The 15,518-nt window shown below is 32.1% G+C and overlaps 1 protein-coding gene across 1 annotated transcript in view; it reads left to right on the forward strand.

Annotated features, from left to right (window-relative positions):
- Nucleotides 1–15,518, forward strand: part of Csmd3 (CUB and Sushi multiple domains 3) — a 1,190,022-nt gene that overhangs the window by 615,413 nt on the left and 559,091 nt on the right. Inside the window, 1 exon segment of the mRNA XM_047516388.1 lies at nucleotides 1,569–1,672. Within this exon segment, the coding sequence (XP_047372344.1) occupies nucleotides 1,569–1,672 (104 nt within the window).

Consider the following 15,518-nt stretch of genomic DNA (forward strand, 5'->3'; position numbering starts at 1 on the left):
TCCCTAGTAATAAGGGAAATGCAAATCAAAACTACCCTAAGATTTCATCTCACCCCAATTAGAATGGCGATTATCAAGAATACAAGCAACAATAGGTGTTGGCAAGGATGTGGTGAAAAAGGAACACTCATACATTGCTGGTGGGGTTGCAAATTAGTGCAGCCACTCTGGAAAGCAGTGTGGAGATTCCTCAGAAAGCTTGGAATGGAAACACCATTTGACCCAGCTATCCCACTCCTTGGCCTATACCCAAAGGACTTAAAATCAGCATACTACAGAGATACAGCCACATCAATGTTCATTGCTGCTCAATTCACCATAGCCAGATTGTGGAACCAACCTAGATGCCCTTCAGTTGATGAATGGATAAAGAAACTGTGGCATATTTATACAATGGAATATTACTCCGCAATGAAGAATGATAAAATTATGGCATTTGTAGGCAAATGGTCGAAATTGGAGAATATCATGCTAAGTGAGATAAGCCAATCTCAAAAAACTAAAGGTCGAATGATCTCGCTGATAAGCGGATGAGGACATATAATGTGGGGTGGGAGGGGCTAGCATTAGGTTTAGGGTTAGGTTTAGAGTTAGGCTAAGGACAGCGGCAAGAATGAAGGAAAGAAGGACTGTGCAGAGGGAAAAGAGGGGTGGGAGGGGTGGGGGGAGGGGAAAAATAAAATAAACATTACCCTAGGTAAATGTAAAAAAATAAAAAAAAATATAGTCATGAATATTACTAAAGAGATATTTTATTTATTATCTAGTAATGTTAACCTCAGAGAGTTATTTTATCAAATTATGAATAATACTTTATTATAATTTAGTTTGCTTAAGGCATGATTGTACACATGGCAGTATTTATATAATTTTTTTCTGTACTGATAATTACCTTATTCTTTAATATTATAGTATTTAATAATTGCAATGTACCTAAATTTGATTTTTTCTTAGGAGTATAAATAATGTACAAATACATGAATATATTTCAGTAAAAGGAATTCAGAATTATATATTATGGTATATTGTGTCTCTCAAAGTTTGTGCTTCCAGTTTTGCCAGCATGTTTTAATATATTTGAGGGATTTTGTTACCAAAGGAAACACAGAAATAAACCTGACACCATTAAATGTAGACATCAAGATTCATATTTAGCTCTAATGTATTTTAAACTTTACTACTTAATGGAAATAGCACACTGCTTTTCCACGTTAACTTTATAAAAAATATATGCAAATGTGTAGAAAACCACTCTCCACCTCCATGTACTTTATATAGTCTTCTCAAAGTAGATTTGCATTAATCATGCTTCAGATGCTTCAAATAAGTGTATTCTATGAACAGAATCCATGCCATTTATTGAAAACTTAGTAAAGCAGTTTTAATATAGCAAGTAAAAGCCATGACAATATGAAGATTGGACTTTAGGAATTCTCTAATATGATTTGCTATCATGATGTGAAATTTGTATATATTTGGATGTGTATTTTGAATATTTTTTGTTATTGCTTCTTTCCTATTTTCATTACATAATGCATTATATTCAAGGAGTTTCTGTTTATTGCTAGGTTATACAGATAAATTTTGAAGAATTTGATCTGGAGATTGGCTATGATACCTTGACAATTGGTGATGGGGGTGAAGTTGGAGACCCCAGGACAGTACTTCAAGTGTAAGTTCACAATATTTCATTTTTGCCTTAAACCATCAGGTATTCATCACATTCTACTCTCAAATTATTTTTTACATTGATCCTTTCCACTATCACAAATAGAAGAAGCACAGTATCTAGTTATGATCACCAATGTACACATACTCTGTTAGTTCATCTTCAGTGAAGGTTGAGGCACATTATCTTTTAGCCCATTTGGGCTACTGTAATAGCAGTCACTAAATTGCTGACTTGTAAAGAACAGAAATTTATTTCTAGTTTATTTCTCTATACTAAAGGCTGGAAAGTTCAACATCAGGTGTTAGCTGATTCAATGTTTGAGCTTGCTCTTAACCTAACCTGATGTTTCTCAAACTAATATCTCTTTGCATCACTAATGATTCACAATTATCTAGTGCACTTTTAGAAATGCAGATTTCTGGACCACTGAACTATTCTTACTGAATCAGTATCTTTGGGATGTGGACCCAATTGTACATATTTTGACACACTCATGAGATGAATCTTATGTATGCCAAAGTTTGAGAACTATTTATATAGACTTTTTAAGAAAATATTTTTAGCACAGACAACTCCTAGACTTTATACCCTTATTTTGAATAAATAGTGACTGAAGGTAAGCTAATTTCTTTTTTCCCTTTTTTCTTTTCATTTTCTTCTCTTTTTAATTTTAAAAAGAGATCTTAATTTGTTGTTCCAGAATCCTATAACTAAAACAAAGTTTTGATGATTGCACATACTTTATTATAGACTCCATATTATTACCTCTGAGTTCTTATCCTCCAGAGAAACAAAACCAATAAACCCTACTCTTCTTGTTCTTAGACCTCAACTTGAACCTTTTTTCTTCCTCTGCAACATGGATATCATTGATTTGCGCGATTTGGTTGTTGCCTATTTCTGTCCTACTAGAATTCTATTTTGTGCTAAGGTTTGAGAGCCAAAATAACCAGAATTTTACATGATCTATATGTTCAAATCTGTGACTGAATTTTTTAACTTCTCTTTTAACACTTTCCTTTCCAATAATGATAAGCATTTTATTATTATGTTAAGCTTGATATGATCATATTGGGATGATATCTTCCAGAAATTATTTACAGTTCCTCCTAGATCTCTTTGTGGTTTTATACTTGATAACTTAGATTTCACTGTGTTAAATACAACTCTTAGAAATTATCAGCCTTAGAACTAGTTATGATCAGTATAAATGTTTTTAGTTTTGTCAAGTATAGTGCTTAAAAGAACTGAAAATTTTGTATAAAAATTTGAATCTGTAGTTGTTTTTAGTTTTGTCAAGTATAGTGCTTAAAAGAACTGAAAATTTTGTATAAAAATTTGAATCTGTAGTTGTTTTTGATGAACTGTTACTACTAGGCCTGGATACTCACATGTCATTCTGGAATTATGTTCTGCCCTCTTTTCACAGGGCATAGACTCTGCATGGTGATTAATCCCTGTATCATTTTGAGCTTCTAGGATACATTGCTTTCTGTGTTTAGGCTTAATGCCAGCATGTGACATCTGACACTACACAAAATTTAGATTGCTTTATACTTAAATTAATTTGTCTTCCAAATATAAAGGTATCTCTAACTACCCCATTCACAATAACCTCAAAAAAATATTTGGAAATCCATCTAACAAAAGAGGTGAAAGACTTCTACAATGAAAACTACAGAATATTAAAGAAAGAAATTGAAGAAGACCTTAGAGGATGGAAAGGTCTTCCATGTTCTTGGATAAGCAGAATTAACAGTCAAAAAGTCCATACTTTCAAAAGCATTATATAGATATAATACAATTCATATTAAGATCCCAATGGCATTCTTCACAGAAATAGAAAAGGCAATCACAAGATTCATTTGGAAAAATAAGAGACCCAAAATAGCCAAAGCAATCCTTAACAAGAAAAGTGAAGCAGGAAGCATCACAAAACTGGACCTTGATTACACTACAGAGCCATGGTAACAACAATGTCATGGTATTGACATGAAAACAGATATGTAGACCAATGTTACAGAACAGAAGACACAGAGACAAACCCATGTAAATACAGTTATTTTATAGTAGAAAAAGGCATCAGAAACATACATTGGAGAAAGATAGCCTCTTCAACAAATTGTGATGGAAAAATTGGAAATCCATATGTAGCAAAATGAAATTAAATCCCTATCTCTCCCCCTGCACAAAAATTGACTAAAAGTAGATCAAGGGCTTAGGCACTAGAACAGAGACCCTCAACCTAATAGAAGAAAACATAGGCCAACTCTTTACCATCTTGACTTAGGAACTGACTTTCTTAATAAGACTCCTAAAGAGAGCCAGAAGTAAAATGAAAAATCCACAAATGGGATGGAATCAATCTAAAAACTTCTTCACAACAAAGGAAACAATAAATAACATGAAGAGAGAGCCTACAGAATGGGAGAAAATTTTTACTACACTCACCTCAGATAGAGCATTAATCTCTAGGATATATAAAGAATTCAAAAAACTTAACATCAAAAAAACTAATAATTCAATCAATAAATTGGCTAAGGAATTGAGCAGACACTTCACAGAAGAAGAAATATAATCAATCAACAATTTATGAAAAGATGTTCAACATCTCTAGCAATTAGAGAAAAGTGCAAATCAGAACTACACTGAGAATCCATTTCACTCCAGTCAGAATGACAATTTTCAAGAATACAAGCCACAATAGGTTTTAGCAAGGATGTGGAGAGAAAGGTACACTCAAACATTGTTGGTAGAACTGCAAATTGGTGCAACCACTATGGAAAGCAGTATGGAGATTCCTTAGAAAACCTGAAATGAAACCACCATTTGACCCAATTATCCCACTCCTTGGTATATATAAAAAGGACATAAAATCAGCATACTACAGTGACACAGCCACATCAATGATTATAGTAGCTCCAAATAGCTAAAATGTGAAACTAGCCTAGGTACCCTTCAACAAATGAGTGGATAAGGAAAGTGTGACATATATACACACAGTGGAAAATTATTTAGCCTGAAAAAAAGAATGTAGTTATGGCATTTGCTGGTAAATTGATGGGACTGGAGAATATTATGCTAAGCAAAATAAGCCAATCCCAAAGAAACAAAGGCCAAATGTTTTCTCTGATATGTAGATTTATATCACAATAAGTGGGGAGAGGGGAGAATAGAGGTACTTTGGATTAGACAAGAGGGGAGTGAAGGGAGGGGAAGGGTATGATGGTAGGAATAATAGAATGAATGGACATTATTACCCTATGTGCATATATGATTACATGACCTGTGTAACTCTACATCATGTACAACCAGAAAAATGAGAAGTTATACTCCATTTATGTATGATGTGTCAAAATGCATTCTATTGTCATATATAACTGATTAGAACAAATTAAAAAACCAATAAATAAATTTTTCAAAAAGTTGAAGTTTCTTGGAAATTAATAATGTGCACCAAATTAGGTGACTGATCATCAAACATTTGACACATCACTTTCTAGGTATTTGCTAGAGTCCATCATGTGCACTTTAGAAATGACATTTCAAAATGCATATGTGATGGGACATATTTTTCTTTTTCTACTCAAGATAAAGGACCAGAATTCAGATTTAGATTCTTTAAAACATGAACAGGAAGAGGCAGCCTGACTAGTCAATTAAGAAAAAATTTTTCAAGTTTCACATATCTCATACAAAACAGTGTCTCAGCATTGGTTTAAATATTAGATATCTTCTTATATAATTAACATTTCACATTATAGATACTATGTACTCTTTTAGCCACAACCTTTGAAAAAAATCTTTGAGCTAAATAATATTACATAATTGGAGGTAAAAATATTAAAAAAATCGTACACCTTTATAGGATTCTAGTAAGAAGGATGTCAGAATTACCTTTAAATACTTAACCACTAGAATTGGCAAAATATAAAAGAATACATTTATTGGGATTAAGTAGTCATCTTTAAGTCTTTGATCTTAAAAAAAAATATAGCAATCATGCGTTTGAATCATATATTTTATCTGATTCCAATGCGAGAAAAGTTACAAAGACAACTGTGAATTCTGATATGCCAGTTGGTATTCTTTTCTAGATCAAATTACTGTATTAATGACATAGAATGACTACTAAATCATATTTTAATACCAAGTACCAAGTATCTATTCCTGCACCATCACATTCTTCCAATGAGTACTGCGTCTCTAGGAGACAATAAAAAATTAAAGCTTCATTCTGTGACCATTACCTTTTAAACTGTTCATCCAGTAGATCTAAATTGTCCCCTTAGGGAAAGTGAGAAAGAACTAGGAGAGAGAAAGAAGAAATAATCCATCATATTTAAATAATCATGACTATGGAAAGTAGGACTCAAATATACAGATAAATGTATTCAGATCCAAACCTTATTGTAATTATAAATGCTAATATTTGTGCAAAATGCAAAATAAAATTAGTGCAATAGTCTTTACTATGTAAGTTTTACATAGAGGAAGATACCTATATATTTTAAATATAGTTGTTCATTTTATAAGAATTACATTCTTCCTTAATCAAAAGAACCTCTGTTTAAACATTCCATAGTCTTTAACTGTCTTCACACCTACTTTTTACAGAATTTTGAACCTATTCTTAGTTGATCTCAATTATCACAAAAAAATCTAAATATTTTGTAGTTTTGTCATTCATTTAAAAGTTCTCAATATCAAGTACAGAAGATGTCTCTATTTCATATTGGAGGGCAGAAGTGGGGTGAATTTTAAAAATCTCATATCAAGTGAATGAGATCAAGAAGCAGATGAAGCAAGAAACATGTGATAATTAACTGAAATAGGCCTAAAACTGATTTTTTGAAGAAGAAGGTGAGGTTAAGGGTATTTAGTCACTATAATGTCAGAAAAAGAACATATACAATGATGGGAAACACTCTTATATCCCAAGTAAGCAGTAAGTAGAAAAAACTCTCTTACAGACTAACTTTTTCTTCTGCTTCTTTTAGGAGAAAGAAAATGGTGTTATATTTTTCCTATTTTCATATTACTATTTTCATATTGTCAGTTTGTATAGCATATGTATTTCATCACTTATTATATTTCTTTCATTCTGAGAAATGAAAATAATTGTGAAAAATCTACATGATTCCAAATTTTGTCTTGCATTTCTCTGTCTAAAACCAAGGAACATGTTTCCCTTGCTTTTCTCCCTCAGATACTCGTTTTTTTCCATAAGAAACAATATTTCAGTTATCTGAAAATATCTTTTTTCCTTGAGTAAGGATTACTACAGCAGAACTTTGCTAGTGTCTACATTCTAGAGGTGTTCAAATAGAAGCAAGCTGACTAGCAACAGATTTCACAGACTGAATTAGATCAAAAGTTCCTTTGAACTCTAAGACTCTGTGATATGAAAACTTACTGGATTTGTATCCACCAAAGAAGCTGATGTAAATTTTAGTGAACCTGAAGCATATTTCTTAATAAGTTTAGCTTTCTCAACTACAGGCCCACCCAGGACACTTGCAAGGCCTAGGGCAAGAATTCAGATGGAAACTTACATTATCAAATGTCTAAATATTGAAAGTTCTAAATCAAACTAAAAATTATTAAATGCAATAAATTTCATTCTCCTACCTTGACAAATCAGATTTATAACAGTCTTCTTTTCAGGGATATAGAGGCGCTGGGAAGTCTGGCACCCAGTCTGCAACTGGCCACCCTCATCCCTCAACCTCAGCTTTATCCTTCATAATAGATGGGGACACCTCAGTCTGCACATTAAAAATGCCCAAACCCCTGCAAACAGCCACCCCTTGGATCCAGGGACACACACAGAGGTTGTGTGTTCTGGGTCTGGCAACAGGAAATGGAAAAGAGGCCCATGCAAGTCCAAAAAGCAGGAAATTCTGAGATTCCAAAATTTCTAGCAATTCTATGTATTTTACAATAGTGCTCAATGAACAAAAAGTAAAATAGATTTACTTTTATTCCCAATCACTCTTCAACTGATTTACTAGTAATATGAAGGAAAAATAAAACCCTAGAAAAATGAATAAAAACATAAATATGGTTCCATTTTTTTCATTATGAATTTTATGAGACATAAATTACTCTTTCAATTTGCTCTACAAGTTTTAAAAGTTTAATTCCAATTTCAGTACTTATCACATTGAGATGTGTAAACTAGTATAGGATCTTGAAAGGGAGTAGTGTGAGGGATGTAGACTAATCAGGAAGGTATATTCCTGGCAAGAGGTGGGCTAGAGAAAAGTCAGAGCAAGGCACGTTACAGGGAAAGAATCAGGGAAACAGCCCATCCTGTCCATGTTTAAGAACTTGATAAATTTTCATGAACTTATTTAAAACTATAATTGAAGGAAATTTTTTCTAAGTAACGCTTTTATAACAGGAAAAACTAGACTCCATTTAAACATGTTTATTTAGCAATCTGTTTACTCATCTGTAGATTCCTTTTGTGTTTTCTTAGGTTTGATCCATGCACTAGAACTAATTTTGTGCACCAAAAACATTTTTTTTTTTTATTTTTACAGGCTGCATTTTGATTCATTGTACACAAACGGGGTACATCATTTCATTTCTATGGTTGTGCACAATGTAGATTCACACCATTCGTGTAATCAAACGTGCACATAGGGTAATGATGTCTGTCTCATTCCACCATTTTTCATACCCCCCCTCATTTCCCTCTACGTAATCCAAAGTTCCTCCATTCTTCTCTCACTCCCCACGCTCCCAACCCCCACTATATATCATCATCCACTTAACAGGGAAAACATTCGGCCTTTGGTTTTTGGGGATTGCCTTATTTCATTTAGCATGATATTCTCCATTTCTATTCATTTATCTGCAAATGCCATAATATTAATCTTCTTTATGGCTGAATAATATTCCATTGTGTATATATACCAGTTTCTTTATCCATTCATCTGTTGAAGGGCATCTAGGTTGGTTCCACAATCTAGCTATTGTGAATCGAGCTGCTATAAACATTGATGTGACTGCTTTACTGTAGTATGCTGATTTTAAGTCCTTTGGGTATAAACCAAGAAGTGGAATAACTGAGAAAGCACCAGAAATGAAAGCAAGAATCAATAAATGGGATGGATTCAAACTAAAAAGCTTTTTCTCAGCAAAGGATACAATCAATAAAGTGATTGTGTGGGAGTGGGAGAAAATTTTTTCCACACATACTTCAGATAGAGCACTAATCTCCAAAATTTAAAAAGAACTTATAAAACTTTACACCCAAAATACAAAGAACCCAATGAATAAATGAACCAAGGAACTGGACAGACACTTTACAGAAGAAGATATAATAAATATATGAAAAAGTGTTCAACATCTCTAGTAATTAAAGAAATGCAAATTAAAACAACTCTAAGATATCATCTTACTCCAATTAGAATGACTATTATCAAGAACACAAACAATAATAGATGTTGGCATGGATGTGGGGAAAAAGGCACACTTTTACATTGCTGGTAGAGTTGCAAATTGGTGCAGCCACTCTGGAAAGCAGTGTGGAGAATCCTCAGAAAACATTTTTTAAAAATGGATTTAATCCAGGCATGGTATCATGTGTTGGTAGTCCTGACTACTGGGGAGGCTGAAGAATAAGGATTGGTGTAGTCTGGGAATTTGAGAACAGTCATAGAAATATAGCAAGACCCCATCTCTTAAAAAAAAAAAAAAGTAAGTAAAGAAATTTACTTAAAAAGATTAAATAGCTGAAAACAATAAAACAATCAAAAGTAGAATACATTTTTATAATATTAAAGTACATCTTATATATTTTTAATTCTTTCATAAGAGGATGACTTCAGTCTGTATTTAATTTTATAGTTCTAATTAAATTAATAAACAGTGTGTATCACTTTGATACAAATTTCGCCTGATGAAACATAAAGCTTATTCTATTTAGATCACAGGATTGAATTAAGCATTGGAGATATATATATATATATATATATATATATATATATGTGTATATATAGTACTATTATATATATATATATAGTACTATTTTTTCTCCTTCCCTTTCTTTCAATATTTAATCTCTAAAAAAGTAAAATAAGTGATTCATTCTAGCCCATGGAAAGTAGTCCAGAAAGTTATAACATGTGTACCAGCTAAAACACTTCTTCTAAAGAAGAAATTATGAAACATTTTCTTAAATACATCTTTAAAAATTATTTTTCATTAAGTACAAAGAAATACTGATTGTCATCACCCACTGCCTGTGGGGACAATGACAACGCCTACGCTTCCTTTTTTTTTTCAGGAACAAAAAGACCAAAGACCTTTATTAGAGGAAGTGTCTAGGTTATATAGCAAGCATAAGCCAATCAGAGTAAGTCTGAGATATTAGCCTATCAAGGGTCAGTCACTAGGCAGTTAGCAAGCATAAGCCAATCAGAGTCAGTCTGAGATATTAGCCTATCAAGGGTCAGTCACTAGGCAGTTACAAAGATCACCTCATATACAGCAGCCAATCAGAGTTACTTCCTGAAACTTGTTTATGAGTAAGGCTTATTCTGGCAAGCTGCCAGGCACCATCTTAGAGATCAGGCCAGGGTGCGGCTCTGGGGCCCTCAGAGCCCGTCCCTGACAACTGATGACCAAGTATGAGCAAAGAAATTATTTTGCAACAGAGAAAGTACTGGGATTGTACATCATATCAAGGACTAAATTCTCCATATTGTTTAATCAAATGAAAATTTCTAAAATAATGCAAATTTAAACTTTCAATTTGAACTTGTTGCTTCTGTTATTTGTTGTGAATATGTCTGATCATTTGCATACTTTCTATCTCTTTGCTCTCTGATTCATTTTCTATTTGGAGGGAGTTACTTGGAAAAAAATTTCCCACAATTTTAAATAGCATTTTTCATTTCTAGCAATTCTATGCCAGTGTGGTGATAGTGGTCAGTAGCAATCAGAATATGCATGTGGCCATTTGATAATAATCTGGTAATGGATTTGAACAATCACATTATTATCTTTTAAGGTTTTCAAAACACTTTCACATTTTCAAAAATTATTTCACATGTTCATTTTCATACTTACATATAAATTCATTCAATAGAGGAAACAATTATAATTTATGTGAGAGATCTAACAGTGATGATGGTACAGTTACTGACATGAAGTTCACTTCCAATCCTTATTTCATTGGCATGGAGAGAGGAGACTTGATCATTAATGCATCATTCTCATTTGTATAACAGCAGACTGAGAATGTTAAATACATTCTACCATGCACATGAAAATTCTTCCTTTTTTTTCCTTTTCTTTTGCATGTTTCACTATCAGGTTCATGGTAACACTGTAAAGAGTAATGAAGTGAAAACTAGTGAAATAAAAGATTAAAAAATTGTGTCTGTTCTTAGGATACCTCTAGAAATATTGTGAGTATGCAGTAATGTTGGATAACATTCTATTTGAACAGAATCTTGAAGATGGTGAAAAATGTTCTGATTATCTGAACATGTTTCTATACATAAATTCTTCAGGAAAAATTGTTACATTATATAATCTCATTCTCAGAAACATGTTAGAATGAACTATCACTCTTCCCTGGAAACTCTTTTCACTTAAATATACATATTTCTGAATTAACATAAATTTTATAACAAATATTTTAAAATAATATTTTAGTGAATAATGATACCTTCAAAATGAAAATAGTTCTATTTTCACTGGTTTATAGTAGGTAACTACTGTTACTATTATTGTTCTTAGATCTTTGATAAGATGTAATTTTTTTCTAACTACTCAATAATTCATTCTTTCAAAGTCTGTACTCATTTTGGTATCATACTAGGTACATGATATTTGCCTTGAACAAACTCTCCTACATCCAGGGAGTTACATTTGCCCAGCTTTGCTCTTGACTTTACTGAATGCATAAAACACCATGAGCTAATGAAAAAATATACTAGATTTAGGAACAAAATGATATTTTTAAAGATTAACATCTACAGTAGAAAAAGGGTTTGGAGAATTGGCTGGTTATAAAAATCTTTCACCCCTTATACAAGAGTTATTAAAAGCAAGGAAAACAATCCCTTTTACAAATCCCTACTTTCTCTTGTTTGCTGTACATGTGTGTGCACACATGCATCACTGTGCACATACACACACCTTTATTATGTGATCCACTTCTACCCATTTTATGTTGCCCCAAATATCTAACACAGAGACTTGCATTGTTAGGTGTTAACACAAATTCTAATGCTAGAGGAAAATTTTTACTGCATCAAGACACACCTATGTAGACTAGACTTGTCAGCAGAAAGGGAATCTTTGTAATCATTAGCATGGACATGCTATGAGCTTTAGACCTCTTGTCCATCTACCAGAGCATTTCATACCACATCAAGGAAAATGATCAAAGTGACAGCGGCAATTATTTTATTATATGAATAAGATTGGACATGTAGTCTTCCCAATTGTCTGCTACTGGGCAATAATAAATTAATGCTTTTGGAACTCAGAATGACTTTAAGCTGTAATATGAAAATAGTCTCCTGTGACTTTGTGATTATTAACAGTTATTAAACATAGAATATATTTTATTCCTTGTGGAGTTTTTTTTTCTTCATTGTGATTGTTGGTACGTCTGTCTATTATGAAAATACTGATGATCACTAAAAAAAAAAAAAGCAACTTATTTCTTTTTTGCTTTGGTGTGTTCTACATATATGTTTATTTTTTTAATTAAATTGGATTGACTAAAATAAATTTTAAAATATTTTAGTTTTTTTTCCTTTTTACTCAGAAAGATATGTACTGAATTAAGGCATTTCAAATTTGGTTATAAAAGAATAAATTAGGACAAAACATAGGAATAGTACCCAAATAAGTCACATTTCCTCCTGCAAATGCTAAATATTATAATCAATTGCTTGTTAGAGTGCTAAATATCAACAATGAAATATCTAGGTGAATACAAAGATATATGTGCTGAAATCTTTGTCTCTAAATTCATTTTTCTATAAACATATCTCCATATAGAAATCCATTTGTAAATGTAATGAGAACTATGAAAAATACATTTATTATGCCTGTGAATTAATTTATGCCATCGAATTAATCAGTAAATTAGAACTTCTGAAGCCCATGTTTGTAAAAGAAGTTAAAGCCACAATTATTGACTAGCTACCTAAATGTGCTAACATTTATGTCATATTATCATGTGATAGTTCCTTAAATATTTGGACTTTTGAAACCATATCCTGTATTTTTCTTATAGGATGTTGACCTACCTTCTGAAATGGTACTATACAATGATTTTTCAGGGTTGTTGTTTTTCTTACTTTCAAAATACTTTTCAAGCCATCATCATCCTTAGTGAACTGTATATACTCCAAAATAAATGTATGTGTAATATTTGATAGCATCATATTAGAAGAGAGAATAAGTGCATTTTTATTTAAAGTGAAAATTATGTACGTGTATGATACAAAAAATTGTTGGAATGTAGTAGTGTAGTTATTTCTAATAGATACAACCATATACATTAGTGTTTATAAAGAAAATCAGGCATGGAGCCTAACAGAAATTTAATAGATCCCATCTTTTATTTCAGTACTTGAGGAAGATTTATGAGTTCATTTATTTAGGTCTTTTACTCTTTTATTCTAGTGTGAAGCAACTAAGAGGATTACAATGCATTTTGAATGCACACTGAGATTACTCAACCTGTAAATAAACATGTATTGAAGAAGTGGTTTTTTTTTAGTTCACATAGGATAATTTCAAAAAGAGGTAATAAAAACATATTAAAACCATTTGAAGAATCATTTTTGAATCTTGTGAGAATGACCTAAGACTCCAACAGTGGCTGGAGTTTGAGTATAAAGTTGTTCAAAGCAGGTGGATCCTACCATTTGAATCCAAATCAACGCCTTTGCAAGGATTCCAAGAAGAATTAGCCATTGAGACTGCATGCAAAGAACAGAGTTTTAAATGATATGCCCAGTGTGAAGAAAATATAATTAAAAACAAAATCACCTACCAGTGCAATGAACACTTTCCACAAAAGATAGAAATGAGTGTAGAATTAGCTTTTCTATTGAACAAGGATTAAAACAGTCTGTGATGTGCATTGTACAAGATATGCTAAGGAGATTGCAAAAAAAGATAAATAATTCTTATTCTTTTATAAAGTCAGACAGATATAATACATTACATACGTGTCATTTGTACTTATCAAAAGGAGAAATAAAATTCCTTCCATTTTTATGAAAGGCAATAAATTAACTCATGGAGCCATGTGCCTCACCTTAAACTCCAGAAAAACTGGGTACTGTATCATGATTTTTGGCGTTCACCTTTCAAAGAAATGGCTCCAAGGTCTCCAAGAAAGACATTCTTTTAATTCAAAACTGGTAAGACTCTCATTTAATTTTTAAAATATTTACATATATTTGAAAGAAACCGAGAACTTATAATTTCCAGTTTTCTAAAGTAAATGTTAAAGAAGAGTGGGCTGAGTTTATATTTACTTTTTTGATAGTAGGGGAAATTTTTATTTTACTTGTTTATTTTTGAATTTAATGCACTTTTACACTATGGATGAATAGGGAATTAGGTAGAATCAGGGTCAATAAGATGAAAGTTATAAAGGAAGTATTTAGGCCACAATGTGTTCTTTGTTCATTGTGAACTGACAAAATACTATTCTGTTGATTTCACACTGTTGAAACTGTTCAGAACTGAGTATGATTTGAGAAGATGTAGTAAATAGCAGTAATTAAATTATCTCAGAAAAACAATTTTTACAGTTCACTGTGAGATTGCTTGTTGGCATGTTCACTATGGTTTAGCCAATGTACATCTTACAGACATAAGATCTTATGCCCATTGTATAATGGGTTTAACTTTTCTTTCTGTCATGCCTCTGAGCTTTAGTTCTCATTCTTGCTCATGAAGTTGCACCTGTCTCTTCACTGTAGCTCCTAAGACCAGTACCTATAATTCACTAAAATTCCAGTGCCACTCTAAAAATTCATGTGCCACAAAGTTTAGTTAAACTGTTTCAAAGATAGTGCATATATATATCAACATAAAATGTGCATATAAATGTGGGGTTTTAATTATAACAATTTTAATTTTCTTTGACAGAAAAAATTAATATAATCTAAGGTTTTATAATTTCTTACAGGATCTAGATATCTTATAGTGTTCCTCAATACCATGTAAATCCCATAATTAAATCATACTTTAATTTCTTTGTGATAAATTCCTATAGATTGTGTAATAATGAACACTGTGATATAGCCATACAGCTAATACAGTTTTTTTATTTAAATATTATTTTTACAGTTTTAGTGATTGACTAGTTAGAGGGCATTTTACTGCTATGGTCATCCGTGCTGCCCTCTACTGGCTAAGTATAATGTAGCCACTATCCAGGGGACATTTTTTTAATACTGTCATAGGGTGCCTTTTTTATTATGAAAGGAAACATTCTATTTTCTTTCCTGATTCAATTTTCGCCTGTCTTTGTGGTTTTGGAAATTTAGTAGGCAAATGTTTTACAAACCTACCCTTTTAGTATGAACTTTAGAATCCTCGATTGATATGTACGGTTACTCTGTACTGAGATTATTTTTTCCCCTTTTATTCTTGACAGACTTTTCCCTTCAATGTCTTATTTACTCACTTACTTTCAACCCTTGTCTGACCTTTGGCTTCAGTTCCAACATGTGACTACAACATTATTAATGACAGGAAACAAGAAGTAATTTCCCTTCTTATGGTACAAAATCTTGTCTGACCTTTGGCTTCAGTTCAAACATGTGACTACAACATTATTAATGAC

This window comes from Sciurus carolinensis, chromosome 1 (assembly GCF_902686445.1).
Source record: "Sciurus carolinensis chromosome 1, mSciCar1.2, whole genome shotgun sequence".
NCBI classification, from domain to species: Eukaryota; Metazoa; Chordata; class Mammalia; order Rodentia; family Sciuridae; genus Sciurus; species Sciurus carolinensis.